The sequence below is a fragment of the Pan paniscus genome, chromosome 12 (assembly GCF_029289425.2).
Source record: "Pan paniscus chromosome 12, NHGRI_mPanPan1-v2.0_pri, whole genome shotgun sequence".
NCBI lineage: Eukaryota > Metazoa > Chordata > Mammalia > Primates > Hominidae > Pan > Pan paniscus.
The window spans coordinates 40,964,633-40,990,550 of record NC_073261.2 but is presented as its reverse complement, the minus strand read 5'-3'; the positions used below and the strand labels follow the sequence as shown (position 1 = coordinate 40,990,550).

The 25,918-nt window shown below is 51.6% G+C and overlaps 1 protein-coding gene across 8 annotated transcripts; it reads right to left on the bottom strand.

Annotated features, from left to right (window-relative positions):
* Positions 1 to 1,890: 1,890 nt before the first annotated feature.
* On the bottom strand, positions 1,891 to 25,918 carry CAPG (capping actin protein, gelsolin like). 8 transcript variants are annotated; one of them, XM_055107738.1, is made up of 11 exons: positions 25,782 to 25,918; positions 23,067 to 23,284; positions 9,244 to 9,279; positions 8,906 to 9,078; positions 8,650 to 8,804; positions 8,286 to 8,450; positions 6,254 to 6,403; positions 5,808 to 5,900; positions 5,138 to 5,270; positions 2,675 to 2,763; positions 1,891 to 2,098 (listed from the first exon to the last, which is right to left on the bottom strand). In XM_055107738.1, the coding sequence occupies exons 3-11, from the start codon at positions 9,264 to 9,266 to the stop codon at positions 2,033 to 2,035; spliced, it is 1,047 nt and encodes a 348-aa protein (XP_054963713.1). In that variant the 5' UTR covers positions 9,267 to 9,279; positions 23,067 to 23,284; positions 25,782 to 25,918; the 3' UTR covers positions 1,891 to 2,032. The 8 variants fall into 8 exon arrangements, with proteins under 8 accessions (XP_054963713.1, XP_054963710.1, XP_054963712.1 ...); XM_055107735.1 differs by lacking the exon at positions 25,782 to 25,918 and adding an exon at positions 25,513 to 25,735; XM_055107737.2 differs by lacking the exon at positions 23,067 to 23,284 and having other exon boundaries at positions 25,782 to 25,915.

The following is a 25,918-nucleotide window of genomic DNA, read 5'->3' as shown; positions in this document are numbered from 1 at the left end:
CCCTCTGCAGGGTCCTTTCTGCCCACCATCCACCTGTTTAGTGCCCCCCAGATGACAGAGTACTCACAGCTTCAGACCCTGGAACATTAGCAATAATGTAGTCTGGCAATTTTAAATTTACAGTTCTGTTAATGAACTGGTTGTGAGGGGTACCTGAACCCTCTGAAAGCAGATGCAAAAATCTTTTTTGTTTTTTGAAATGGGATCTCACTCTGTCACCCAGGCTGGAGTGCAGTGGCGCAATCTCGGCTCACTGCAATCTCCACCTCCCGGGCTCAAGCCATCCTCCCACTTCAGCCTCCTGAGTAGCTGGGACTACAGGTTTGTGCCACCATGCCCAGCTAAGTTTTGTATTTTTGGTAGAGATGGGGTTTCACCATGGTCCCCAGGCTGGTCTCAAACCCCAGAGCTTAAGCAGTCCGCCTGCCTCTGCCTCCCAAAATGCTGGGATTATAGGCATGAGCCACCGTGCCCAGCCACAAAAATCTTAATCTGTGTATATTTATAGGGAAAGGGGCTAGGCCTTTCATAGGAGACTTAAAATACTCCCCGTCTCTACAAAGGTTGTCAGAACCACTAATGTAGTGCAACCTTTATTCTCTCCCCTTTAAAAAACCATCCCTGGCACCTGCCCTTTGTGTAGGCTGTCAAGTAGGGCTAAGAAGTCTATGGAGAAGACATGGAGGCAGATCCACAGAGGAGCTCATTTCTTTTTTATTTTTATTTGTTGAGTCGGAGTCTCTGTCACCCAGGCTGGAGTGCAGTGGTGCAATCTCGGCTCACTGCAACCTCTACCTCCCGGGTTTAAGCGATTCTCCTGCCTCAGCCTCCCAAGTAGCTGAGATTACAGGCATGCGCAACCATGCCCGGCTAATTTTTTGTATTTTTAGTAGAGAAAGGGTTTCCATGTCGGCCAGACTGGTCTCAAACTCCTGATCACAAATGATCCGCCCGTCTTGCCCTCCCAAAGTGCTGGGGTTATAGGCGTGAGCCACCGCACCCGGCTGGGGTATCTATGGTTCTTGGCACAAATCAGCAAGTTCAACTTGCCAATTGATCAGAATTTTTGTTTTGGGATGAAAGAATCCAATTTCTGGAGCTCAGAAGCCACATAGTCCAGAGGACCTGGGGGTGAGGATGAGTCAGGGTGGTTGCAGCCTTGCCAGGCCTCACGGCCTCTGGTCCAAGCTGACACAGGCTCACTCACACCCTGCTCTTGGCCCCTGGGCATGCCTTCTCAGATGGGACCTCTTCCTGGCTACTGCATTCTCCCTGCTATTTAGCTCTCTAGCCTCTGACATCCCACCACCACTTCATTACCCAAGAGAATGAACTAAGGTCTAGCAAAGGAAAGTAACTTGCCTAGGATCACAGAGGCAGGGTAAGAACCAGACTGAAGACTGTCCATGCTAGCCTGGTGCTTTTCACACAGCCCTGCAGTGGCCCTGGGCTCACCAGCCAAACATGCAGGGCAATGTGCCTACGAAGTAATAAGCCAGGCTTGGTACAATTGTGAAAGGCTGTCCTCTCTTGCTCAGCGGGCATATGTCACTTGAAGCTGCCTGGCAGTGCTTTTTTAGGGCATCTGAAGAAATACTGCCTTAAATGGAACTGCATCCCAAGCCCGTTGCCACAACCTTCTCCCTGTTGGGAATGTGAGACTGAACTGAACCCCCGGATGCAACTGATCCTGAGGCCTGGCACTGTGCCACCTCCCTATTGGGTTCATGGCAGTCCCTGCAAGCCTGGCTGGGACTCCTCTGTCATGCAAAGCAGCTCTGGCCCCTCCAAGGCTGTCCAATTGTCATCTGTGTGCTACTCCACCCCCAGCATGGGGATGAACCCAGGTGAATAGGTGGGTGACGGTGAGAATCAGCCCAGGGCAGGTGGTGCAGGAAAAGAGCTGGGAAAGCACTTGTCTCCTTTATTGAACATCTGCAGGGGGCACCTCTGCACTGACCAGGCAGCCAGAGAAGCAAGCAGGCAGGTGGTGGGGGGCAGGGGAGCATGGGGGGCAGGAAGACGCCCACCCTCATTTCCAGTCCTTGAAAAATTGCTTGAAGATGGGACTCTCACGGCCCTGAGGCAGAATCTCCACCTGCAGGGACAGCGGGGGAGAAGTCTGGTTCACAAAGTTGCCACCTCTGCCTCTGCCCAGGAGGACAGGAGGGGGCCAGAGCCGGGGAGGAGGGTGTGGGCGCCTGGCCTGAATCCATGTGCAGTCCAGGCCGGGAAAGCTCCCCTGGATGAGCCATGAGATGAGAACCAAGATTTCAGGGACACAGACTGAGGCAATAGACTGCTTCAAGGGCGTGGGTGCACAGTTTAATAAACGCCACCAACGGTAGCTGAGCCCTGTCAGCTCCCCACGGGATGACTTGTGGACACTGTGCTGCGGCAGGAGTGGCACCAGCCAGGGACAACGGCCCAGAGGAGGAGTACCCAGTTCTCTGGGCACCCAGGAGAGTGCTGCCCAACATCCTCTTTGAAAATAATAAGTATTTTGACATTTTGAAGGATTGAGATGGGCTTTCCCACTGGATGGGTCTAAGAGGGAGGCCTGGTTGTTCCTGACAGTGCCCAAGGCTCTCCTGCCTTTCCTGGCCAATTTGAGGGGTCAGGGGCCACAGGAAGAGCCCTAGGAGGAGGGCTGGGGGTGTGCGCATCTCCTCACCTGAGTGTTCGGGGCGTACTGCATGCGCGAGATGAAGCCCTCGGCCACCTGCAGGGCTGCCTGCCGCTCCTTCTCATTCGCTTTTCGCCCTAGATCATAGGAAGGAGATTTTTAAAAAGAGCAGGGACCCTCTTTAGCTGCCATCCCATTTTTCTTGAGGAAATTTAAGGGAGTCCACAGAAGAGCCAGCAATTTTTACAATAAATGGAGCAGGGGTCCCAAGAATGCCGAGGGGCTCTTTGGAGATGTGGAGTCAGTCCCTTAAGAACTTTCCCAAACTGGCAGCACCAAGGTAGATGAAAACCCCTCTTCTGCCCGGGTCTGATCATGCAAAACTCTGCTCTGACCTGGGCCCCTGGAATATTTCAGGGAGGGGAACAGGTGTTCACCCTAGCATCAGACTGTGAGGCCACAGGTCTCCTTTTCCCCTAGGACCCCTCACCTCTTGAATTCATCAAGCCTTTTCTGAAAAACTAAATAAGACAATGGGTACAATTTATTATAGAGGTGACTTACTCCCATAATGCCGGCAGGGCTACACTGGCCTAACGGTTATGCTAACTAAGCACTTACAAAAATGAAGACCCCACGTAATCCAGTCATTTCTGCTAGCAGTCCTGAGAACTCAAACTGCTCGTTCCAGGCTTTTTTATTTTTTCTGAGACGCAGTCTCGTTCTGTCGCCCAGGCTGGAGTGCAGCGGCACCAACACGGCTCACTACAGCCTCAACCTCCCAGGCTCAAGCAATCTGCCCACCTCAGCCTCTCGTGTAGCTGGGACCACAGGTGCACGCCACCACACTCAGCTAATTTTGGGGTTTTTTTTTGTAGAGAAGTGATATTTCGCCATGTTGCCCAGGCTGCCAGACATTTTTCCAAGGAAATGATACCGAAACGATGCCGTGATGTGGTTGGCTCTCTAGGCAGGCTATAAAATGCCATGAACTACAATGTATCTGAAATTAATATGCTGGATTCCTTCCTCTGTCAACTGACCAGCTGCCCCCCTACCCATGAGATCATTCTCTTCCTGGCCTCCCAAGTTTCCTGTCTCTCCTCTGATTTCTCTTTCCATAGTGGTTGGGTTCCTTGCTCCGGTTTATACATGCTTCTGTGGGCCTCTGTGAACCCCCCTCTGCTTGGCATTGGTTCCATGGGATATGTGCCCTCTGGCAGGAGAGAAAAGGCAGCCCTGCAGCACACGCCTCTCGCTTTCCACTCTTTTGCTGCTCCCAGCTCCTCCCTTTCACCTCTATCCCTGCTGAGTTTCAGAAGCAATACTATGAAATGCCTGGTAGCAGCTATCTGTAGATACCCACCTACTTGTCTGCCTTCCTGACCAGGCTAGGGGCTGGCATTTTCTCCACCTTGGTTGACCCCACAACTGGGTGTTGAGCAAATGCTATTGCTGAAAATTCTCAGACCCCAGGCAGAGACTGAGAACAAGTTTGTTTGATTTTCAGTCAAACCAAGCAGAACAGGCTCTGCCCAACAGTGTTTCTATTTCCAGAAGATAGAATCTTTTGGAAAAACAAGTTCTACAGGTTCACCACTCACTGCATAAAATGATGTTTAATTTGTCTAAAATTCATTTCTGTCAAACCTTGAGACAGAATCCCAGGATCAGGGGTCCCAGAAGCCCCAAAGGTCTAGAGCTGGGCTAGGGCAGTGGTTCTCAAAGTGTGATCCCTGGAACCAGCAGCACAGACATAACCCATAACCTTGTTAGAGATGCATGTTCTGCCCCACTCCAGACCTAGTGAATCAGAATCTATGGGGGTGGAGCCCAGCCATCTAAACAGGCCGTGGGGTGATTCTGAGGCTTGCTGTAGTTTCAGAGCCATTGTCTAGAATTTAGGAGGTGGGAACAGCAAAGAGAAAATGGCGAGGCAGTGGCTCACATCTGTAATCCCAGCACTTTGGGAGGCCGAGGCAGGTGCATCACTTGAGGTCAGAAGTTCGAGACCAGCCTGGTAGTGAAACCCCATCTCTACTAAAAATACAAAAATTAGCCAGGCGTGGTGGCACACACCTGTACTCCCAGCTACTCGGGAGGCTAAGGCAGGAGAATTGCTTGAACCCAGGAGGCGGAGGTTGCAGTGAGCCAAGATCGCGCCACTGCACTCCAGCCTGGGTAACAGAGCAAGACTCCTTCTCAAAAAGAAAGAAAGAAAATAGCAAGGCCTATGCCATGGCTCACGCCTGTAATCCCAGCACTTTGGGAGGCCAAGGTGAAGATCACTGGAGGCTGAGAGTTTGATACCATCCTGGGCAACATAGAAAGAACCCATCTCTATCTTTAAAAAAAATTTTTTAAAGAGAAAGAAAATGGTCAGCCAGAAGCATGCAGGCTTCCTGAGGCTGTCTTTTACAAGCAGCTAGACAGGCTGAGTCCTGCAAAGGGAAGCCTGCCCGGGTCAGAGCAGCTACAGGCATCTCAGGCTGTTACAGAGGAGCCACGTACCCTTCCAGATATAGATCTTGCCACAGAGCCCGTTGTCCAGCACAAAGCAGTCATCAGATATCAGCAGTTCAAGGGCAAAGGGGCTGGAGTCAGCCACCTTGGTCAGGTTCATCTGTCCAGTGGCATCAGAGACCTGGGGAGGAGGGAAAGTGCCTGATCTCACCCCCGACACACCAGCCCTCACCTCAGCCTGAGGAGGGGGAGGCTGGTCCTCCCTAGGTCCCTCCCACTGTGCCTCGCTGCCCACTGCCCAGGTCCCAGGAGCAGACAAGAGAGTGAAGACCTGAAAAGCAAATTCCAGGCAGCCCCACTCCCTCTCATCACCCCAATCCCTGCAGCACAGGGGCCCCGAACCCATTTGGAAATTAGGTGGATTCCAAATTACAAAGAAATGCACAGAATTCAAGAAAGAAAAGCTCAGCATTGGCTTCAAGCCTTCACCAAGCATAGGCTGGAAGTGAGGTGCACTCATCTCCCCAGGAGGGCCTGCCTTCCGCCCACTCCCCATCCTTGTCTCACTCCCAGCCCTGTATAACTCCCCACCTCCCACCTCGGTTCCAGCCCCACCTTCCCCCTGCCTTCTCCCCTCCACCCTGCTTGCATGCAGCTGTGCTGTGCAGGCTCCCACCCTCCCTGCTGCCGGGTCCCAGGGCAGGCTTGGGGGGCCCACCTTATACAGAGCTGCGGCCTGGGCATTTGCCTTGTCAGCTGTGAGATCTTCCTCAGGGTTGCCCTCCTTCAGAGCAGGCTTGGGGCCCAGGACCTGCAGGGGCAGGGGCAGGCCAGGTTTATAGGGACCCCTGCCCTGGAACTTCCCAGCCCATCATGCCCAGGGCCACTGCTTCTGGTGGGGCAAACTGCGCCCTGCACTAGGGCACCCAGCAGAGGTGAGGTGAGTGAAGGCTGAGTCCAGCCCACCCCACCAGCCAGGCTGCTCAGCCTCGAGGACGAGCATCTACCCAGAGGGGCACCCTGTGAGCTGGCCACAGCCCTAGGCAGTACACCAGATGGCCCCTGCCACCCTCCACCGGCCACCCTCAGCCCTCAGCTCATCACCACCTCTCTTGGCCACTTTCAAGCAGAGGCTCCCAGCCACCCACTCCAATGTTCCCCAACCTGGATCATCTCAGCAGGCTCCTCCCCATCAGTGACAATCTCCACCTGGGCCTTGCCCTGTCGCTCACTGTCCCGGATGGCCAGGGCCAGGTCCCTCGCCTTGTTGCGTTCCAGGATGTTGGACTTTCCACCACACCAGGCAAAGATGTTCTGCAGGGAAGCAGGAAAGTCCAGGTCAGAGCCAGATGCCTGTGTCCTGCTCCCCAGCTCAGAGAAGGGCCCACAGCTCTCCCTCTCTCCTCTCTGAACTGTCCCTGAGGCAGGACAACCAGGAAGGCAGAGCACAGTGCAGAGGGCTCTCTGAAAATGCCCACGACCACCCTCTGCAACTGTTTCTCTGCCCACCTGCCATCTGTCTTCCTTTCTTTTTTCGAGATAGGGTCTCACTCTGTCATCCAGGCTGGAGTGCAAAGACGTGATCATGGCTCACTGCAGCCTTGACGTCACGGGCTCAAGCAATCGTTGCACCTTAGCTTCTAAGCAGCTGGGACTATAAGCACTTGCCACCATGCCTGGCTAATTTCTTAATTTTTTGTAGAAATGGGGTCCCACTATGTTGCCCAGGCTGGTTACAAACCGCTGGGCTCAAGCCTCTTTCTTTTTCTTTTTTTTTTTTTTTTTTTGAGATGGAGTTTCGCTCTTGTTGCCCAGGCTGGAGTGCAATGGTACAATCTCAGCTCACCGCAACCTCCACCTCCTGGGTTCAAGAGATCCTCCTGCCTCAGCCTGCCGAGTAGCTGGGATTACAGGCATGTGCCACCAGGCCCGGCTAATTTTATATTTTTAGTAGAGATGGGGTTTCTCCATGTTGGTCAGGCTGGTCTCGAACTCCCGACCTCAGGTGATCTGCCCACCTCGGCCTCCCAAAGTGCTGGGATTACAGGCGTGAGCCACCGCGCCCAGCGCCTCTTTATTTTTCTTCCCATCACATATCTCCTATGTTTAAACGTCTCTTAACCACCTATCTCCACCTACTAGAAGGTGAGCTTCATTAGGACATGAAGGTTTTGTTTGGCTTTGCTCACCGCTGTGGGCCCACTGCTAAAACAGAGCCCGGCATGGATTTAGGCGCAAAATAAATATTGACTGACTGAGTGAAGGACTGGATGGGTGAATGGCTGAATGGCTCCTTGAGCGCAGCATCTCACACTTCTACCCACTGCCCTGCCAGGCAGAGCCCCTGTCACCTCTCCTTTTCTGGTAATGGCGAGGTCTGTTCACCTGTCCCCTTCCTTGTCTCAGCACGTGTAGTCCTCCTCACCAAGAGCTCCTGGATTGATCTCCCTGCCCCAAATCTTCAGCGCCACAAGACGCAGCCCATACTCCTCAGCCAGCCAATCTCCTCATGACCTAGGGCTCACCTTCCACCTTGCTTAGGAATTTCCCTCCCCCTGCTCCCGTCCCCCAGCCCGGGTCCCAGTCTCACTAGACCCCTGGTGTGTGCATGTCTGCACCCTTCCCCACCTTGGTGGCTCAGCTCACCTTCTCCCTTTGCCTGGAGTGGCATCTCCCCTCCTATAGGTCTAGTCCAATGTCACCTCCCTGGGACAACTGGCTTCGGCTCAGGCTAGAGGGCCCCTCCCTGCCCCAAGCCCCCCCCAGCACATGGCAGCTGTCCCCCTTAAAGCCCTCATCACATCCTGCCTCAGGTTATGGCAAGTGACTGGCCTATCTTGGCTCCCTCCCCAGAGCGAGCTTTTATTGTCCCTGTGCTGGCTCAGAGAGAGCATCATAGATTCACTGAACGAAGAGATAAATGACTGAATTAATGAATGGTCTGGCAGGCAGTGAACTCAGAGGCTTCCAAGAGGAGGGAAAAAGCTCCAGAGCATCAGAGGCAATGTCTAGATGGCAGAAGGAGGCTGGCATCAGTCCTTACAAATATAGGGACATTCTCCAATGGTCAGAGTGATCTGACTTGGAATGGGTTTACGGCTTCTCAGCTTCTCTCCCTCTTTCCTGGCCTCCTGCCCCTCTGTCCTTGTAAAGGATGGTGCCAATACGGAGTGCTCAGTCTGGCCAGCCTACCCACCTGGCCCAGGTCCAGGATGAAGCAGTCCCCAGTGTTGAAGCTGTCCCAGTTCAGTGCCCGCTCGGTGGCACGGATGTTCTTCTTCCCCTTCACCTGGTAGAGTTTCTTGATGGCAGCTGGGGCTCCTGTGGAGGTCTTGTGAAATGCTGACTCCACACCACCTTCCTGCAGCCCAGACGGCCCATCTGAGTGGACTGACAGGAGACCCAGAGCCCTCTGCACCCCATCCCACTGGGAGACGGGCAGAAAGGTGGGGACCCAGCTCCAAAGGCACCCGGGTCTTCTGCAGGGTAAGAACCAGCCAGAAGCAGGGCTGGCTCTGAGGGAAGCTGCAGGGTGGGGGTGCCTGGAGGTAGGCTCTGACCTGGTACTTGAGGCCCCGTGGGAAGTAGCTCATGAAGAGGTCAGACTCATTGCCCTGCACCTCGCGGTGCTGCACAGGCCGCTCTCCCAGCAGCGTGTTGAGGTGCACAGCCAGCACGGCACAGGCCCCCTGCTCATCCCGGGATGACTGCTGGCCTGGGACAAGTGGGAGAGGGCAGGGCAAGGCCCTTGTGATCCATACCAGCCCCCTCCCTCCCCTTCCTGGGCCCAACCTTCCCCCATCCAGATCCCCTTACCTATCCACAGGTGCAGATGGGAAACCTCTTCTGGGCCATTGTGCAGCACTAGGTAGGAGTCCCCCGAGAAGAAGACGCCCTGGTTCTCTTGCGCCACAGGCACCGGCTTCAGCTTCTCCACCCGCCACACATGCAGGCCTGGATCCTGCACTGAGCCTGGGAATGGAGAGCCACTGCGAGAAGAGAGAGGGTTGACAGCAGCCTGGACCCACTTGCCCAAGCACAGCCCTGGGCAGGCCTGGCGACTGCAGTCTGGGGATGAGGAGAGCAGTGGGGAGGGGCAGCCCTTGGAGGTAAAGAAGGGGAAGTTGTGAAAGGAGATGGGGCATGCAGCTTACCTCTGGGGAATGGCTGTGTACATGCTGTCTTCAGATCTGGAAAGAAAGAAGAAGCCATTATTATTACAAATGCCACAAAAAGGACCTCTCACGTGGGGCTGGAGAGGCCCTTTCCAGTGGCCAAGTACTTTCATATTCATCAACTACTCCACCTCTAGGAGCCCTAGTTCCATTATGCAGACAAAGAAAATGAGTCTCAGAAATGAGTCCAAGGCCACACAGCTAGTGAGTGGTTCATGGAAATAAGGTCTCTGACCCCTGGGCCAGGGTCTTCCGTCTGCTGAGATCTCACAGAAATTAAAATAAAAGCAGAAATTAACAGAAAACAGAAACAAGAGAGAAGAGCAATGAATTTTTTTTTTGAGACTGAGTCTCACTCTGTTGCCCAGGCTGGAGTGCAGTGGTGCGATCTCGCCTCACTGCAACCTCCGCCTCCTGGGTTCAAGTAATCCTCCGGTCTCAGCCACCCAAGCAGCTGGGATTACAGGCAACACCATCACACCCGGCTAATTTTTGTATTTTTAGTAGAGATGGGGTTTTGCCATGTTGCCCAGGCTGGTGTTGAACTCCTGACCTCAAGTGATTTGCCCACCTCAGCCTCCCAAAGCGCTGAGAGTATAGGCATGAGCCACCATGCCTGGCCTCAAGTTGGCTTTTTTTTTTTTGGAGACAGAGTCTCACTCTGTCACTCAGGCTGGAGTGCAGTGGCGTGATCTCAGCTCACTGCGACCTCTGCCTCATGAGTTCAAGTGATTCTGGTGCCTCAGCTTCCCAAGTAGCTGGGATTACAGGCCCACACCACCACGCCTGGCTAATTTTTGTATTTTTAGTAGAGACAGGGTTTCACCATGTTTGCCAGGCTGGTCTTAAACTCCTGACCTCAGGTGATTCACGCGCCTCAGCCTCCCAAAGTGCTGGTATTACAGGCGTGAGCCACCGTGCCCGGCAAGTTGTTTTTTTAAACCGATAAAATTGATAAATCTTTAGACAAACTGATTAACAGAAAGAGAAAACACAAATATCAATACAGAAATGAGAGATGTGAGATCACCACAGATTTTACAGATATTAAAAGGATAAAGGGAATATTATAAAAACTTTATGCCAATATATTCAACCACTTATATAAAATGGGCAAATTCCTTCAAAGACACAAATTATGAAAGCTCATTCAAGAAGACACAGATTATCTGAACAGTGGCCATATCTATTAAAGAAAATAAATTTGTAGTAAAAAACTCATTCCCCCCCCCAAAAAACCCAAGCCCAGATGGCTTCCCTGGTAATTTCTACCAAAAATTTAAAAAGGACATAATACCAATTGTACACAAAATCTTCAAAAAAAGAGATGACAGAACACTTCTCAATTCATCCTATGCTGCCACCATTCTCCTGATAACAAAACCAGATAAATATATTATGCAAAAAGAAAATTACAGATCAGTATCTCTCATGAACATACACACACAAAAATTAACACAATTTGGCTGGACACGGTGGCTCATGCCTGTAATCCCAGCACTTTGGGAGGCCAAGGTGGGTGGATCATGAGGTCAGGAGTTCGAGACCAGCCTGGCCAACATGGTGAAACCCTATCTCTACTAAAAATATAAAAATTTGCCGGGTGTGGTGGCACATGCCTATAGTCCCAGCTACTCAGGAGGCTGAGGCGGGAAAATTGCTTGAACCCAGGAGGCAGAGGCTGCAGTGAGCTGAGCCCATGCCATTGTACTCCAGCCTGGGTGACAGAGTGAGACTCCATCTCAAAAAAAAAAAAAAAAAATTAACAAAATTTTAGCAAATGAAATCAAATAATATATAAAAAATAAACCATGATGACCAAATGAGGTTTATCCCAGAAATGCAAGGTTGGTTTAATATCTGAAAATCAGGGTGACGATAGCTAATAATAATGCAGTGTATGTTTCAAGATAGCCAGAAGAGAGGATTTGAATGTTATCATCACAAAGAAATGATAAATGTTTAAAGTGATGGATATGCTAATTACCTTGATTTGATCATTATACAATATATACACATACATTGCATATGTACAACAAAACATCACACTGCACCTGCTAAGTATGTGCAATTATTATCTGTCCATTATAAATTTAAAATAAATAAATAAAGCCGCTCACAACGCAAAAAAAAAAAAAAAAACACACCGAAATTTGAAAATCAATGCTATACACCCAGTAACAAACATGTATGTGTAATCACCTCAATAGATGCAGAAACAGCATTTAGCAAAATTCTACATTCATTCCTAGTTTAAAATTTTTTCAAGCCTGGGCAATATAAGGAGACCACAACCCTACAAAAATTTTGAAAATCAGCCAAGGCCAGGTGCAGTGGCTCACACCTGTAATTCCAGCACTTTGGGAGGCCGAGGTGGGCAGATCACGAGGTCAGGAGTTCGAGACCAGCCTGGCCAACATGGGGAAACCCTGTCTCTACTAAAATACAAAAATTAGCTGGGCATGGTGGCATGCGTCTGTAATCCCAGCTACTTGGGAGGCTGAGGCAGGAGAATTGCTTGAACCCAGGAGGCAGAGGTTGCAGTGAGCCGAGATTGTGCCACTGCACTCCAGCCTGGGTGACAGAGCAAGACTCTGTCTCAAAAAAAATAAATAAATAAAATAAATAAAAATCAGCCAAATGGGATAGTGCAAGCCTGTAATTCCAGATCCCAGCTACTCAGGAGGCTGAGGAGTGAGTATCACTTGAGCCCAGGAGATAGAGGCTGCAGTAAGCCAAGATCATGCCACTGAACTGCAACCTGGATGACAGGAGGCTGAGGAGTGAGTATCACTTGAGCCCAGGAGATAGAGGCTGCAGTAAGCCAAGATCATGCCACTGAACTGCAACCTGGATGACAGAGTGAGACCCCCTCTCAAAAAAAAAAAAAAATTTTTTTTTTTACCCACAAACTAGGAATAGAAAGAAATTTCCTTAACCTGTTAAAAAGGCATCTATTAAAATACAACAAACAAACAAACAAAAACCCTTCACCTAACATTATATTTAATGGCTGCTCTAATTCTAAACTCCCTCCCTGAGAAATTTCACCCACTCCCAGGCATCAGCTATCAATTCTGTATGTCCAGCTTCCCTCAAATGCCAGAATGATGAACACTTTTTCTGGACAAAAGTCATTCAAGGGAAAAAATGCTAAACACAAGTATTTTTTAAAAAGATATTATCTTTTTAAAAAATTCAGAAAATGCAACAGCTACGGCTCCACTCACTGTCACTTTCATAGGTTCCCATCACTAGAGGATTTCTTTTTTTGGCTCAAAATGCAGAGATCACAGAGCCAGCATGCACTTCGTACATAATACAATTCATGCTGTGCATCCATTCGGACAGAGTTTGTGTAAGATGAGCCCCAGTGGCACAGGGTAAGGGCTTGGGGAATTGGAGGGTAAAAATGCAAGTTGGCACCATTAGGAGATTCTTGGGGGCTGGGGCAGCAGGATCAGGAAGTGCAATATTTGGCAGGGGCCAGGGAAGTCAGGGGTAGGGGGAAGGCAGATGACAGAGCAGAAGGTATTAAGTCTGAGTAGGAAACAAAGAGGGACAGGTCAAGGGCAGTGATAATGGATGTGAAATGCTGTGTGAATTATGACTTTCCTTTTCCTTTCCCAACCTACAAAATAGTGGAAGGCATATTTTGGCACCACGATTCCGGAAGAGGAGATGCAGAGAGCAGAGGTTTGCGGAGGGAAACTTTAACGTTTCTCCATCCCACAGAGGATCACATGCTGTGCCCACATCCCCTGCAACAGGCAGCCCAGCCTGTGACTCAGGCCTGAGCTGGTGAAGTGGCTGCCCCAAGCTCAAGCCATCAGGGAGCGCTCAAGAATGAGACACGGAGTGCGCCAATTGTCAGCTTTACTATTTTTCATTCTGTGTTTAACTCAAAATCAGGCAGCCCACATGCCAGAGAGCCACATCAGGGTTTGGATGAAAGGGGTTTGGCAGGCCAGGTGCAGTGGCTCACGCCTGTAATCCTAGCACTTTGGGAGGCCGAGGTGGGCAGTTCACTTGAGGTCAGGAGTTCGAGACCAGCCTGGCCAACATGGTGAAACCCCGTCTCTACTAAAAGCACAGAAATTATCCGGAAATCACTTGAACCTGGGAGGCGGAGGTTGCAGTGAGCCAAGATCCATGCCACTGCACTGCAGCCTGGGCAATGGAGTGAGACTCGGTTTCAAAAAAAAAAAAAAAAGAAAAGAAAGGAGTTTGGCTGCCCATTAGAATGACCTTGGGACCTTATTAAAATGTCAGTACTGACAAAGATTCTTTGCTTGGCCAAACTTTAACTAGGCTTCTGAGCCACCCCGTAGGCCCATCTGTGTGCTTGTAAAATCCGGTTTTAGCAAAAGAACCCTGCTAAGGCCATTTACCTAGAACCCCCTACCCTTGATATCTGGTCAATCTGATAATCGTGGATATCTGATTGGGTTCCTCAACACCCTGCCCCCGCCGCCCCAGTGATGTCTGATCACTCTGGCCTGTATTCAGCAAGAATCCTGTTAGGGGCCGGGCACAGTGGCTCATGCCTGTAATCCCAGCACTTTGGGAGGCCAAGGCGGGCAGATCACCTGAGGTCGGGAGTTTGAGACCAGCCTGACCAACATGGAGAAACCCCATCTCTACTAAAAATACAAAATTAGCTGGGCTTCGTGGCGCATGCCTGTAATCCCAGCTACTCGGGAGGCTGAGGCAGGAGAATCACTTGAACCCGGAAGGCAGAGGTTGCAGTGAGCTGAGATCATGCCATTGCACTCCAACCTGGGCAACAAGAGCGAAACTCCGTCTCAAAAAAAAAAAAAAAAAGGAATCCTGTTAGGTCAGTCTAGCCAGAATCTCTTTACCCTTGATGTTTCCTCTTAGTAATTTTCTTTTTTTTTTTTTTGAGACAGAGTTTCACTCTGCTGCCCAGGCTGGAGCGCAGTGGCACAGTCTCAGCTCATTGCAACCTCTGCCTCCTGAGTTGAAGCAATTCTCCTGCCTCAGCCTCCTGTGTAGTGGGATTAGAGGCATGCACCACCACATCTGGCTAATTTTTTGTACTTTTAGTAGAGGTGAGGTTTCACCATGTCAGTCAGGCTGGTCTTGAACTCCTGACCTCCAGTGATTGCCCACCTTGGCTTCCCAAAGTGCTAGGATTATAGGCGTGAGGCACTGCGCCTGGGCCTTATTTTTTTTCTTTAACAGTGCCCAAGCCCCTGGTCTGGGGATTCTGATTCCACAGGTCTGGAATGGGGCTTGATCACCCATATTTTGAACATATGTTCAAAGTGATGGTAGTAGTGCCAGTGAATTCTGTCCAGAACAGTGTCAAATGCTCACCTGCACATTAGAATCATTTGGGGGCTTTTGAAAAACCCCAATGCCAGCCAGGCATGGTGGCTCATGCCTGTAATCCCAGCACATTGGGAGACTGAGGTAGGTGGAATGCTTGAGCTCAGGAGTTCAAGACCAGCCTGGGCAACATGGTAAAATCCTGTCTCTACAAAATATACAAAAATTAGCTGGGCGTGGTGGCACACACCTGTCATCCTAGCTACTTGGGAGGCTGCAGCACAAGAATTGCTTGAACCTGGGAGGTGGAGGTTGCAGTAAGCCGAGATCACACCACTGCACTCCAGCCTGGGTGACAGAGTGAGACTCTGTCTCAAAAAAAAAAAAAAAAAAAAGTAATTTACAGAAAAATAAGAAAGAAAAACCCCAGTGTCTAGCTTCCATATTGGACTCATTAAAACCAGACTCTCTAGGTGGAGCCTGGATGTCAGTGTTTGAGAAGCTCCAGATGACTCTAATGCTTGGTCAGGGTTGAAACTCCTGCTGCCTCATTAGATCTCTGTCCCGAGACCTTTTGTTCCAGTCTCTCCTGGGGAAGGGTCCACCCTGACCTCTGGCCTTTCATTCTTTCCCCTATCCCAGCCCTCTGTCCAAGCCCACAGCTCCCTGAGCTTCCTCAGTGTCCATGTTCACCCTTACATCCATTAAAGCCCCCTCATCCTAGGCTGGGCACAGTGGCTCACGCCTGTAATCCCAGAACTTTGGAAGGCTGAGGCGGGTGGATCACCTGAGGTGAGGAGTTCAAGACCAGCCTGGCCAACACGGTGAAACTCCGTCTCTGCTAAAAATACAAAATTAACCAGGCATGGTGGTGCGTGCCTGTAGTCCCAGCTACTTAGGAGGTTGAGGCAGGAGAATTGCTGGAACTCGGGAGGCAGAGGTTGCAGTGAGCCGAGATGGCACCACCGCACTCTAGCCTGGGTAACAGAGCAAGAATCTGTCACACACACACACACACACACACACACACAAAAGCCCCCTTATCCTTCCAGGCCCGTATCAAGCCCCAGCTGTCCAAGGAAACTTCCAGGATATTAAGTGGCCTCCGCCTTCTCTGGGAGTTCTCCCAGCCCTCTCCCCTGGGAGCACATACTTTAGCCTGTTTTATAGCATAACCTGGCTGCTTCACATCTCAACTGGAGCAAGGACACACCTGATGCCTCTGTTCCTCAAGCAGCCCAGCAAAGAGTCTATTCCATTCCACCCAACGTCTGTGCTGGGGGCTTGGCACTGGGGGTGACATGCACAGAGACAAAGAATAGCCCATGTTTTATGGTTTAGCTGCAGGGTGCAGTGAACAAGGGAGCCATCATACCCAGTGAAACCGCAGACGAACTTCCTCTAAGTGGGGAATGTCACAGAATCACAGATGTCAGCATTAGAAACTGCTAAAGTTGAAGAGGGGAGCTGGGGCGGGGGGGAGGAATAAAAGAAAAAAAAGAAAGCGCTAAAGTTCTTATCTAGTCCTGCTCTGCCTGCACCGCCCTACACATACCCATACACGCATAGTGCAGAAATCTCTTCTATAGCATCCCTTACCATCCTCTTCTTGAAGGCTTCCAGTGATGGGAAACTCACCACCTTACCAAACAGCCTCTTCTACACCTCTTAAAGCCTTTACTTTTCCCCACTCTGCCGTAGTGTGGTGAGTTATGGACCCACCCACCTCCACTACTACACTATAGGGTCCTTTAGGGCAGGAAGTGTATTTTGCCTCTGGATCTAGCTGGAACCTCATTCAGGTGCTCAAAGAATGCATTTGATTAACTGGACCTGCTGGGCTCTGATTATTAGACTGGGGTGGCACCTAAGGGATAGCCCAGGATTTCAAAAGGCTGGGACAGGCTGGAGCAGCCCCAGGAGGCAGAGAGCAGGGGCTAGGGGTCCCAGACTGCCATGGGGCTGGGGGAGGGGAGGACGCAAGTCCTGCTGGCTGTCCCATGGTCCTGACTTAGGCTGTCTTTGAGGACACACTGGGGGACCTCGGAGAGGAGGTCACCGTTACACACACCTTTAAGGAAAGACTTGACAGCCATCAGAGGGACAAAAATCCTGCCGGGGTCCAGTGGTACCTTTGCCTTCCTCAGACCCTGATTCCACTGACCCCTAATAGGTCTCTTCCCTTCACAGTCCCTGCTTGCCCCTAGGTGTGAAATGAAACAGCACCTCCACTTCTCCTGGTGGAGGTAGGTGCCCACCCTCGAAACCAAACTGAATCTCCCAGCCTGGGACATGGCATTCTCAGAATCTAGGTCCAGAGGCCTCATTTGGGGATTCCAAATGGTTTTTCCCCTGATACCAAATAGGTCTCCTACCCTTCCCCAGGGTCCACCACTTCCTCCCTCCCCACCTCCTACCTCAGACAGTCCACCTAGACCCTCAGCCAAGGTCTTCCAGAGTTTGCAAAATAATCAAATGTGCCACTTGCATTTGAATTCAAATGGCTAGGACTGCCCTGCCCCCTCCCCAAGCCACTCCCACCCAAATAGCATCACACCACAGTCCTGTCTTGGGGACAGGCAGCTTCTAATCTGATTTCACCTCCAGTCTGGCTGAGGGCCTTCAGGAGCAGTGTGGTGGCCTCTGTCAGGAGGTCTGGCACAGCTGGGACAAGCCCTGACCCGAGAGTTCCTCCATGTGCAGCGTGGGCACAGCCCACCCATCCTCCTGGGCAGCTTCACAGCTGCCATCAGATCAGGTGCCTGGAGCCTGGCATAAGGCTGGCAGGACAGCAGGCTGGGGGAACTCCACCCTGGCATAAGGCTGGCAGGACAGCAGGCTGGGGGAACTCCACCCTGGCATAAAGTGGTATCCAGAAATGTGGGTCTCTGTTCCCAGGCCACCACAGCCAGCCCTCACCTGCCCACCCAGGACGGTACCAGCCAGCTGCGCTGGCAGCCACCCTGCCACCTTCACCTTTCAACACTCCTACTTTCCTTTCTTCCTCCTACTCCTGCTTCGTAGGTTCGTCTTCCTTCCAGACTGCCCCACCCGGCTTCTCACTTCCCTCTTACTTCTCTGGCTGCCCCAACCACCAGCCCCACCCACCAGCCCCACCCCTGGGCTCCTTCCCCAGCCGGTGTGGAGGCAATGTACCCCGACAGGGAGGGGAAGGCAGTGCTGGGAGGCCAGCAGGCCTGAAGCAGAAGAGCAGTCACTGGGGTGGGCAGTGGGTATGCCAGGCCGTCTCCTCAGAGGGGCCCACAGGGAGGCTGGCGGTCCACACAGCCCCACCACAGTGGCCTCAGCCCGCTGCAGGACACAGCCAAGGCAAATCAGGGAGGGCATCTCTGAGTCTGAGACCAGCAAGGAAAGCCCTGTTCTCCATTCAGGGCATGGGGCAGGCGCTGCACAGCCCCCACCGCTGCTGGGTTAGTCACATTTTCTGGGCAGGGTCACTGGCTTCACATTACTTTTTCCTCCTCCCTCAGTTTGTCTTTCTCCTTGCCCTGAATGCAAGTATTTGGTTTTTTTTAAGATCAGTTTTTTGTTTTTTTTTGTTTTTTTTTTTTCCTGAGACAGGGTTCACTGTCACGCAAGCTGGAGTGCAGTGGCATTATCATAGCTAACCGCGGCCTTGAACTCCTGGGCTCAAGCGATCCTCCTGCCTCAGCCTCCTGAGCAGCTGACACCACAGGCCTGCACCAACACGCCCGACTAATTTTTTTATTTTTTCTGGAGACAGAGTCTTGCTACTCAGGCTGGTCTAGAACTCCTGAGCTGAAGCAATCCTCCCACTTTGGCCTCCTGAAGTGCTGGGATTACAGGCGTGGGCTACTGCACCTGGCTAAGCTCAGTTCTCAGGGAATGGCTGAGGCCATAAAACATTCTTCGCCATCTTCCGCATGCCATGCTGATGCCTCTCCGGTCTCTACCCTTTGGTCTGCTTCTCATTCACCAGATGTTTATCATCATGACTTCTGGGCTCTGGGCCCTCTGAGAGACAGCCCATCCTGGGTTGACCCAGGGCAACTATCCTGCCTACATCACAGTCACTAGACCCTAGAGCATGTCACCTCCAACTCGCTGGCTTTCTGGAGGACACCGAGGTCCTGAGAGCACAAGAGATTGCCCACAAACACACAGGGAGTGGAAGCCCCTGCAAGGGAGGCTCCCATTCCCTTCTGAATCCCTGGGGGAAGGATGAGCGGACTCAGTGAGGCTCCAGGGGAAACTGAGCACCCAGTTATGCAGCCACACAAGCGTGGCTCCTCTGCCCAGAACCTGGCCGGCCTGTCCTGGAAAGGTATTGGTCAGCAGGCTGGCTTGAGACAAGGCTCCAGGTTCAGGGTCAAGGCCTGGGGACCCTGGAGCAAAATCTGGAACAAATCTTCCTAATTAGCAGACCTTCAAACAAAACCTCATTATTTGACTGCGTGGGAAAAGTCTGGAGAAAATACAGTACTGGATAGGCTGGGCATGGTGGCTGTCTCCGGTAATCCCAGCACTTTGGGAGACTGAGGCAGGCAGATTACCTGAGGTCAGGCGTTCAAGACCAGCCTGGCCAACATGGTGAAACCCTGTCTCTACTAAAAATACAAAAATTAGCCGGGCATGGTCATGGGTGCCTGTAATCCTAGCTACTAGAGTGACTGAGGCAGAAGAATCACTTGAACCCAGGAGGCGGAGGCTGCAGAGAGCCGAGATGGCGCCACTGCACTCCAGCCTGGGAGACAAAGCAAGACCCCATCTCAAAAAAAAAAAAAAAAAAGCAATACTGGATGAATGTTTCTCATTGAAACGAAATTGATAAAATTTCACTAGAGCAAGACGGGAAGTTAAATGTTCTCCCCAAAGAACATGGCCTGTAGCTAGCATCCAAGTGTCTCCATGGCCAAACTGCCAGGCTTAAAAATAGGGTAATATGGGCCGGGCGCGGTGGCTCACGCCCGTAATCCCAGCACTTTGGGAGGCCAAGGCGGGTGGATCACGAGGTCAGGAGTTCGAGACCAGCCTGGCCAGCATGGTTAAACCGCCATCTCTATTAAAGACACAAAAAATTAGCCGGGGGTGGTGGCGCACGCCTGTAATCTCAGCTATTCAGGAGGCTGAGGCAGGAGAATCGCTTGAACCCGGGAGGCGGAGGTTGCAGTGAGCCGAGATTGCACCATTGCACTCCAGCCTGGGTGACTGGGCAAAACTCAGTCTCAAAAAATAATAATAATAACAATAATAATAGGGTAGTTTGGTGGAGGGTGGGAGGAGGGAGAGATTCAGGAAAATAACTAATGGGTACTAGGCTTAATACCAGGGAGACAAAATAATCTGTACAACAAAGCCCCATGACACGAGTTTACCTATATAACAAACATGCACATGTACCCCTGAACTTAAAAGTTTAAAAAAGAAAAAAAAGGATAGTCTGGGTGAGAATCCCAGTAGGGCCTAGTCCCCACAAAACCACAGGCTGGGCGGTTAACCTGGTAGAGTGATAAGAGCTAGACAATTTGGCTCCTTACTAGCTGTGCAAGTGACTTAACCTCCTGGAGCCTCCCTGTGCCCCAATCTGTAACACGTGCATACAGTTAAATGTGAAGATGAAATGAGATCCTATGATTAATGAGCAAATAATACATGCTCGATAAACCCAGACTTCTTTCTCTTCCCTTTAGTTTGCAATGTGCCAGCAGCACCGGAGGTAGAAATGTGCCTGGCCACTCCCCTAGCTCCCGGTTTCTCCACAGGAAGAAAGAAAGTTAAACCACAGAGCACTCTCCTATTTCCATCCCCAGCCCCAACGCTGGAAAGCTTCATAGATTTTGGTCACGACAGCGCATACCTTGGGTGGCTCTTAAGTTCTGGACTCTGTGACCCACGGAGGGAACAAGGATCAATGGGAATCACTGTTCCTCACACTCAGTCTCTCTAGGCTAAAGCCTCTCCTATCACCCCAGGAAAAAAGGGGAGAGGTTTACACATTAACAGCGAAACAATTGGCTGGGCGCAGTGGCTCACGCCTGTAATCCCAACACTCTGGGAGGCCGTGGCGGGCGGATCACCTGAGGTCAGAAGTTCGAGACCAGCCTGACCAACGTGGCGAAACCCCATCTCTACTAATAATACAAAAATTAGCTGGGCGTGGTGGCGGGCGCCTATAATCTCAGCTACTCGGGAGGCTAAGGCAGGAGAATCGCTTGAACCCGGGAGGCGGAGGTTGCGGTGAGCCGAGGTCTCGCCACTGCACTCCAGCCTGGGCAGTAAAAACAAAACTCCGTCTCAAAAAACAAACAACAACAACAGCGAAACAAAAGGGCCGGTCGCTCAGCCTAGGACTCTCGGGAGCGGCTAGGAACTCAATGCACATGCTAATGAGTTATCTGGTAACGACGCTCTAGAACTAGTTTTTTTACCAGACGCACAGTGTTCCTACCCTTGTGGTCTCCCCTGAACACTACTGCTTAGTTTGTCCCAAATGAAGTAAAATAAAGTATTTCTTTAGCACGGACCCACCCTCTCCCGCCTTTTCTTACAGGAAGCCAGGAGACGGCGCGCCCCTAAGAGAGGCCCCCGGCTGTGGGAGAAGAGGAGGGAGCGGGGCGCCCCCGAACCGGCTAAGCCCGTTCGACCCCTACAGGAGGAGCCCAGGTCCCCGGCGACCGGACCCCGAAGCGCACTACTTGCCTGCCAACGCCTTGCTCCGAGGCTCTGGGCGCTGTCTCAGCCGCCCCCCGCCCCCTGGAGGTGCGCGGCCAGGAGCCGCCCCCAGTGAGTCAGAGGGAGGGGCCCGGCCGGTCTGAGCTGGCAGGGAGCCCCTATGGGAGGCTGGGGCGCCCGAAAGGGTCCTAGAATTGGGCGTGGGAAGGAGGGTATAGGGGAAGCTAAGGACAAGCTTACTATGCTGTAAACTTTGCGAGAGAATTGCAGTGTTCACTTCCATTCAATCGTTAGGCCCCAGGCCTCAATCACCCTGTGAACAGCTACTGTTCTGTGAGAGCCTACTATGTGCTTGGTGCGTCCTCACATCTACTATCATTATTCCTGCTGGAAACATGAAGTCTTTGGGAGGCTCAGAGAGGGTAACTAACTTGTCCAGAGTGTCATACTGCTAGTTCAGTAGCAGAACTAAGATTTTTTTTTTTTTTTTTTTGAGACAGGGTCTCACTCTGTCGCGGCACCTGGAGTGCGGTGGTGTGATCACAGCTCACTACAGCCTCAACCTCCCAGGCTCAAGCAATCCTCCAGCCTCAGCCTCCTGAGTAGCTGGGACTGCAGGCATGTGCCACCACGCCCAGCTAAACTTTTTTTTTTTTTTTTTGGAGAGACTGTGTCTCACTCTATTGCCCAGGTTGGTCTCAAACTCCTGGGCTCAAGTGATCCTCCCGCTTTGGCCTCCCAAAGTGCTGGCATTATAGGCATGAGCCACCGCACCCAACTGCTGAACCAGGATTCTAAACCAGGCTGATCTGACCTGCAACACCTGACCCTTCTCTTCTTTATTCAGAGGAAAACAGGCCAGCAAGCATCTGCACCAGGAGGCCAGGCCTTCTGGAAATGTGTTGGACAGCGATGGGTCCACACTTCCGCCTTGGCTCCTGAATGTGGCATAGCCAACCCATGAGAGATGTCAGTTGACAAAGAGCATGAGGATCAGGCCATGGCCTTGTGACACAGTGGTAAGATACTTTTGTGGGAGGCAGCTTCAAAAATCCCAACCAGAATGAGTTTCTCTGAAGTCCATGGGTGGGGCCTGGGGTAAGGAAACAATCTTTCTATCTGGGTGACCTCAGACAAGCACACTCCAGCAAGGAGTCCTCGGAAACCACCTCCCGCTGCCTACTATCTGCCTTCCTTTGACCAACTCTGCTCACTCTGCAGACTCAGCTTAAATATCCCTCCTCTGAAACTCCCTCTGCAGTGCTCCCCAGGTATTCTGGACATCAAGCCACTGGACCACCTGCATCTACACCCCCATGGGAACACTTCTCAGGCACACCCGATAGCAAAAGTGGATTTGGATCCATGGGCAACCTGGCCTGCTTCCAGACAACTAGGCCTCTCCAAGGTTGTGCCCAGGCATAGTCCTTCCAGAGCATTCAGTTTTTGTTTTGTTTTGCTTAGGTCAAATTTATAGTGAAATGCACAAATCATGTGTACATTTAAATCAGTTTTGACAGATGCAACACCCATGTAACCCACATCCCTACCAAGATATAAAACACTTCTATCACACCACAAAGTTCCCTCCCCACCATGTGCTTCCTCCGCCATAATGTTAGCACCTCTAGCCAGGGACCGTGTCAAGTCATCCTTGCAATCCCAGCACCCTGCATAGCGCCCAGCAGGTAATAGGCGCTCAAAAAAATTTTTACTGAATGCATTAACAGATTAGACAGCAAAACCCCCACATTCTAATACTGCCCAGATTCTGTTGCCTTGGGATAATCCCTTAAGACTTCCTAGCCACAGATTCCTCATCTGTGAAACGAGAACAGAAGCCCCAGTCCTCCTACCTTGGAAGGTTGTGAGGATTCAACGAAAGGCTGCTTTTTTTCTTTTTTCTTTTTTTTTTAAGAGACAGGGTCTCACTCTGTCACCTAGGCTCTGGAATGCAGTGGCATGATCATAGCTCCCTGCAGCCTTGAACTCCTGAGCTCAAGTGATCCTCCTGCCTCGGCCTCCCAAAGTGCTGGGATTACAGGAGTGCGCCACTGTGCCCAGCCGGGAGGATCTGCAAAAAGAATGAAGGCCTGGACAATGCAAGGTACCATCACCATTATTAATAAACTCCTACTTCTAGGATGAACACCTGGCTGAAGAAACCCAGGAGAGAGAAGCACTGGACACTGGCTTCTGGGCTTAGCTGCTTGGACTCTGGCCAAGGTCTGGGGATGTCCAGGACAATCAGCTTTCTGTTTCTGTGCCCATAAACTCGGGGTATGGACTCATTTCCAGTGCTGAGAAGTTCTGAAATTGCAAAAGATTCTTCCTAGCAAGTTCTCGACCTGTCTTCTAACTACCCTGCCATGTGGCCCTCTCTGGGCCTCAGTTTCCCATCTGTGAATGAAAGCACTAGACTCGAAGGGTCCCTTCTGGCTCCTCTAACTCCAACCGAGAGGCACAGCTCAGGCTGAGTAGTTGCATTTCCTCATCACGGGGGACTGACAGGGATCTTTTGCAATGCTCAATTCTAACATCAAAATTCCCCCAAATATTCCTTTTTTTTTCTTTTTTCGAGACAGAGTCTCACTCTTGTCGCCCAAGCTGGAGTGCAATGGCACAATCTCAGCTCACTGCAACCTTCCCCTCCCTGGTTCAAGTGATTCTCCTGCCTCAGCCTCCCGAATATCTGGGACTACAGGCGCACGCCACTATGCCGGCTAATTTTTTTGTATTTTTAGTAGAGACAGGGTTTCATCATTTCGGCCAGGCTAGTCTCGAACTCCTGACCTCAGGTGATCTGCCTGCCTCGGCCTCCCAAAGTGTTGGGATTACAGGTGTGAGCCACCTCACCAGCCCCAAATATTTATTTGAAGACATTGATTCAGGATGCTTCTAGCCATTAAATTTGATTTGCAAATGAATTTTTCTGGATCACCTCACAGGCCCTGGGGAATGGCCAGGGGTCTGGGTGGCCATATTTTCCGAATAAAGCTCAAAACCAAAACTTTGGTTTTGCCTTTTCTTAAATCACTGCTAGGTGCTCAGGGGCAACCAGAACAGTGACATGCTGGAATTCCTTGTGACTTCTTGGGAAAGTGGGACTGTCCAGTACAGCATGAGTGGCCTGGGGAGGGCACCAGGTGCCTGGGATGGGGGGACTAGTCCCCCAGAAGACAAGTTTACCCCTGTACAGCCAGCGTCACACTGGGTACTCAACACCATAACAGCTAACACTATTGCGTGCTGCCACTATATGCCAGGTGCTATCCTTGATATGATTTTCTCATTTAATCCTCGCATTTACTCTCTAACATGGATCCTCTTATTATCCTCCTTTGACAGATGAGGAAACAGAGATAAAGAGAGATAAAGTAGGTCAAAATCACTTGTTCTAGGTCCCACTTAGTAAGCGGCAGAGGATAGATGGGAGCCATGTAGTGGGAGTCCATGCCCTCCCCACTATCACCGCATGCTAGTGCCAGCTGTGAGTCCTTTCACATGCAAACAGCTATCTCAGCTCTTTTTTTTTTTTTTTTTTTTTTGGCTCTGTTGCCCAGGCTGGAGTGCAGTGGCACCATCTCGGCTCACTGCAAACTCCGCCTCCTGAGTTCAAGCAATTCTCCTGCCTCAGCCTCCCGAGTAGCTGGGATTACAGGCACGTGCCACCACGCCCGGGTAATTTTTTCTATTTTTAGTAGAGATGGGGTTTCGACATGTTGGCCAGGCTGGTCTTGAACCCCTGACCTCAGGTGATCTGCTTGCCTCAGCCTCCCAAAATGCTAGGATTACAGGCGTGAGCCACTGCGCCCGGCCATACCCTCCCTTTTGAGGTGAGGCTTTTGAAGGCCCAGACCTTTCCTCCAGTGCTTTGAGGTCTGATCCTGATGATAATAACACCTCACTCATAACCTGGACTTCACAGTTTACAAAACACCCCTCCTCCTCACCCCCTCCCAAACTCGGTTTATTTTTGTCGTTAAAGCAGAGTTGTAGGCCAGGGTGGACCATAGGTTTTCTTGGTCACGAGAGACTTCCTCCCTCCCTGGGCTCCCCTCTGTAGTGGTGCCAAATAAAAATCTGATCAGTCAAGCCTGTAAGGTAACTAGCGCTAATGTGCAGAGCCAGTCCTGGGCAGGCCTGTTCATTATTTTGCACACTCTTACACCGAAAGGGCCCAGGACCCTCGCCTGGCCCAGCCTTGCCTGCCAGGCCTGGGCTGGGTCTCCCAGCCCAAATTCTCACAAGAGGGCCGACTCCGGCCAGAGCGCGCCCCTCTTTGTGCCTCGGTTTGCCCACCTAGCGGTCAGTCCCGCAGGCGTGGCGGGTACATCTCAAGGTCGGCAGAAAGTGCCACCGGGAGCCCAGCCGGAGTTGCGGGCCTCGCGCCGGGCCCACTGTCCAGATCCAGGGCTCACGAGAAAAACGAGGACGCAGGACAGCCACACGCCAGGCCGCGTGTAAGGCCCCAACCCGGCCCCAGCCTGGGCCCTAGACCCCTACGAACTACAAATCCCAGCAGGCAGTGGGCCGCGGGGCGGGGTCTCGGAAGCTGCGGCCTGTGGTACCTTTGCTGAGCCCAGGTCCGAGGGCCCTCGGGGACGGGAGCACCACAACAGACCCCCGGATACACTTACACACACAGTCTCACAAACACACAGTCACACACGCACACACACGCGCGCGCGCGCCTTTTGGCCCCTCC

What these genes read in the sequence shown, in the direction of transcription:
- CAPG (XM_055107738.1), bottom strand. Translation starts at nt 9,266, where the DNA reads ATGTACACAGCCATTCCCCAGAG. An exon ending in CACGGGGCCTCAAGTACCAG is followed by an intron (nt 8,451 to 8,649) that starts GTCAGAGCCTAC and finishes TCTGGGCTGCAG; the next exon opens with GAAGGTGGTGTGGAGTCAGC. An exon ending in AGTACGCCCCGAACACTCAG is followed by an intron (nt 2,099 to 2,674) that starts GTGAGGAGATGC and finishes CTGTCCCTGCAG; the next exon opens with GTGGAGATTCTGCCTCAGGG.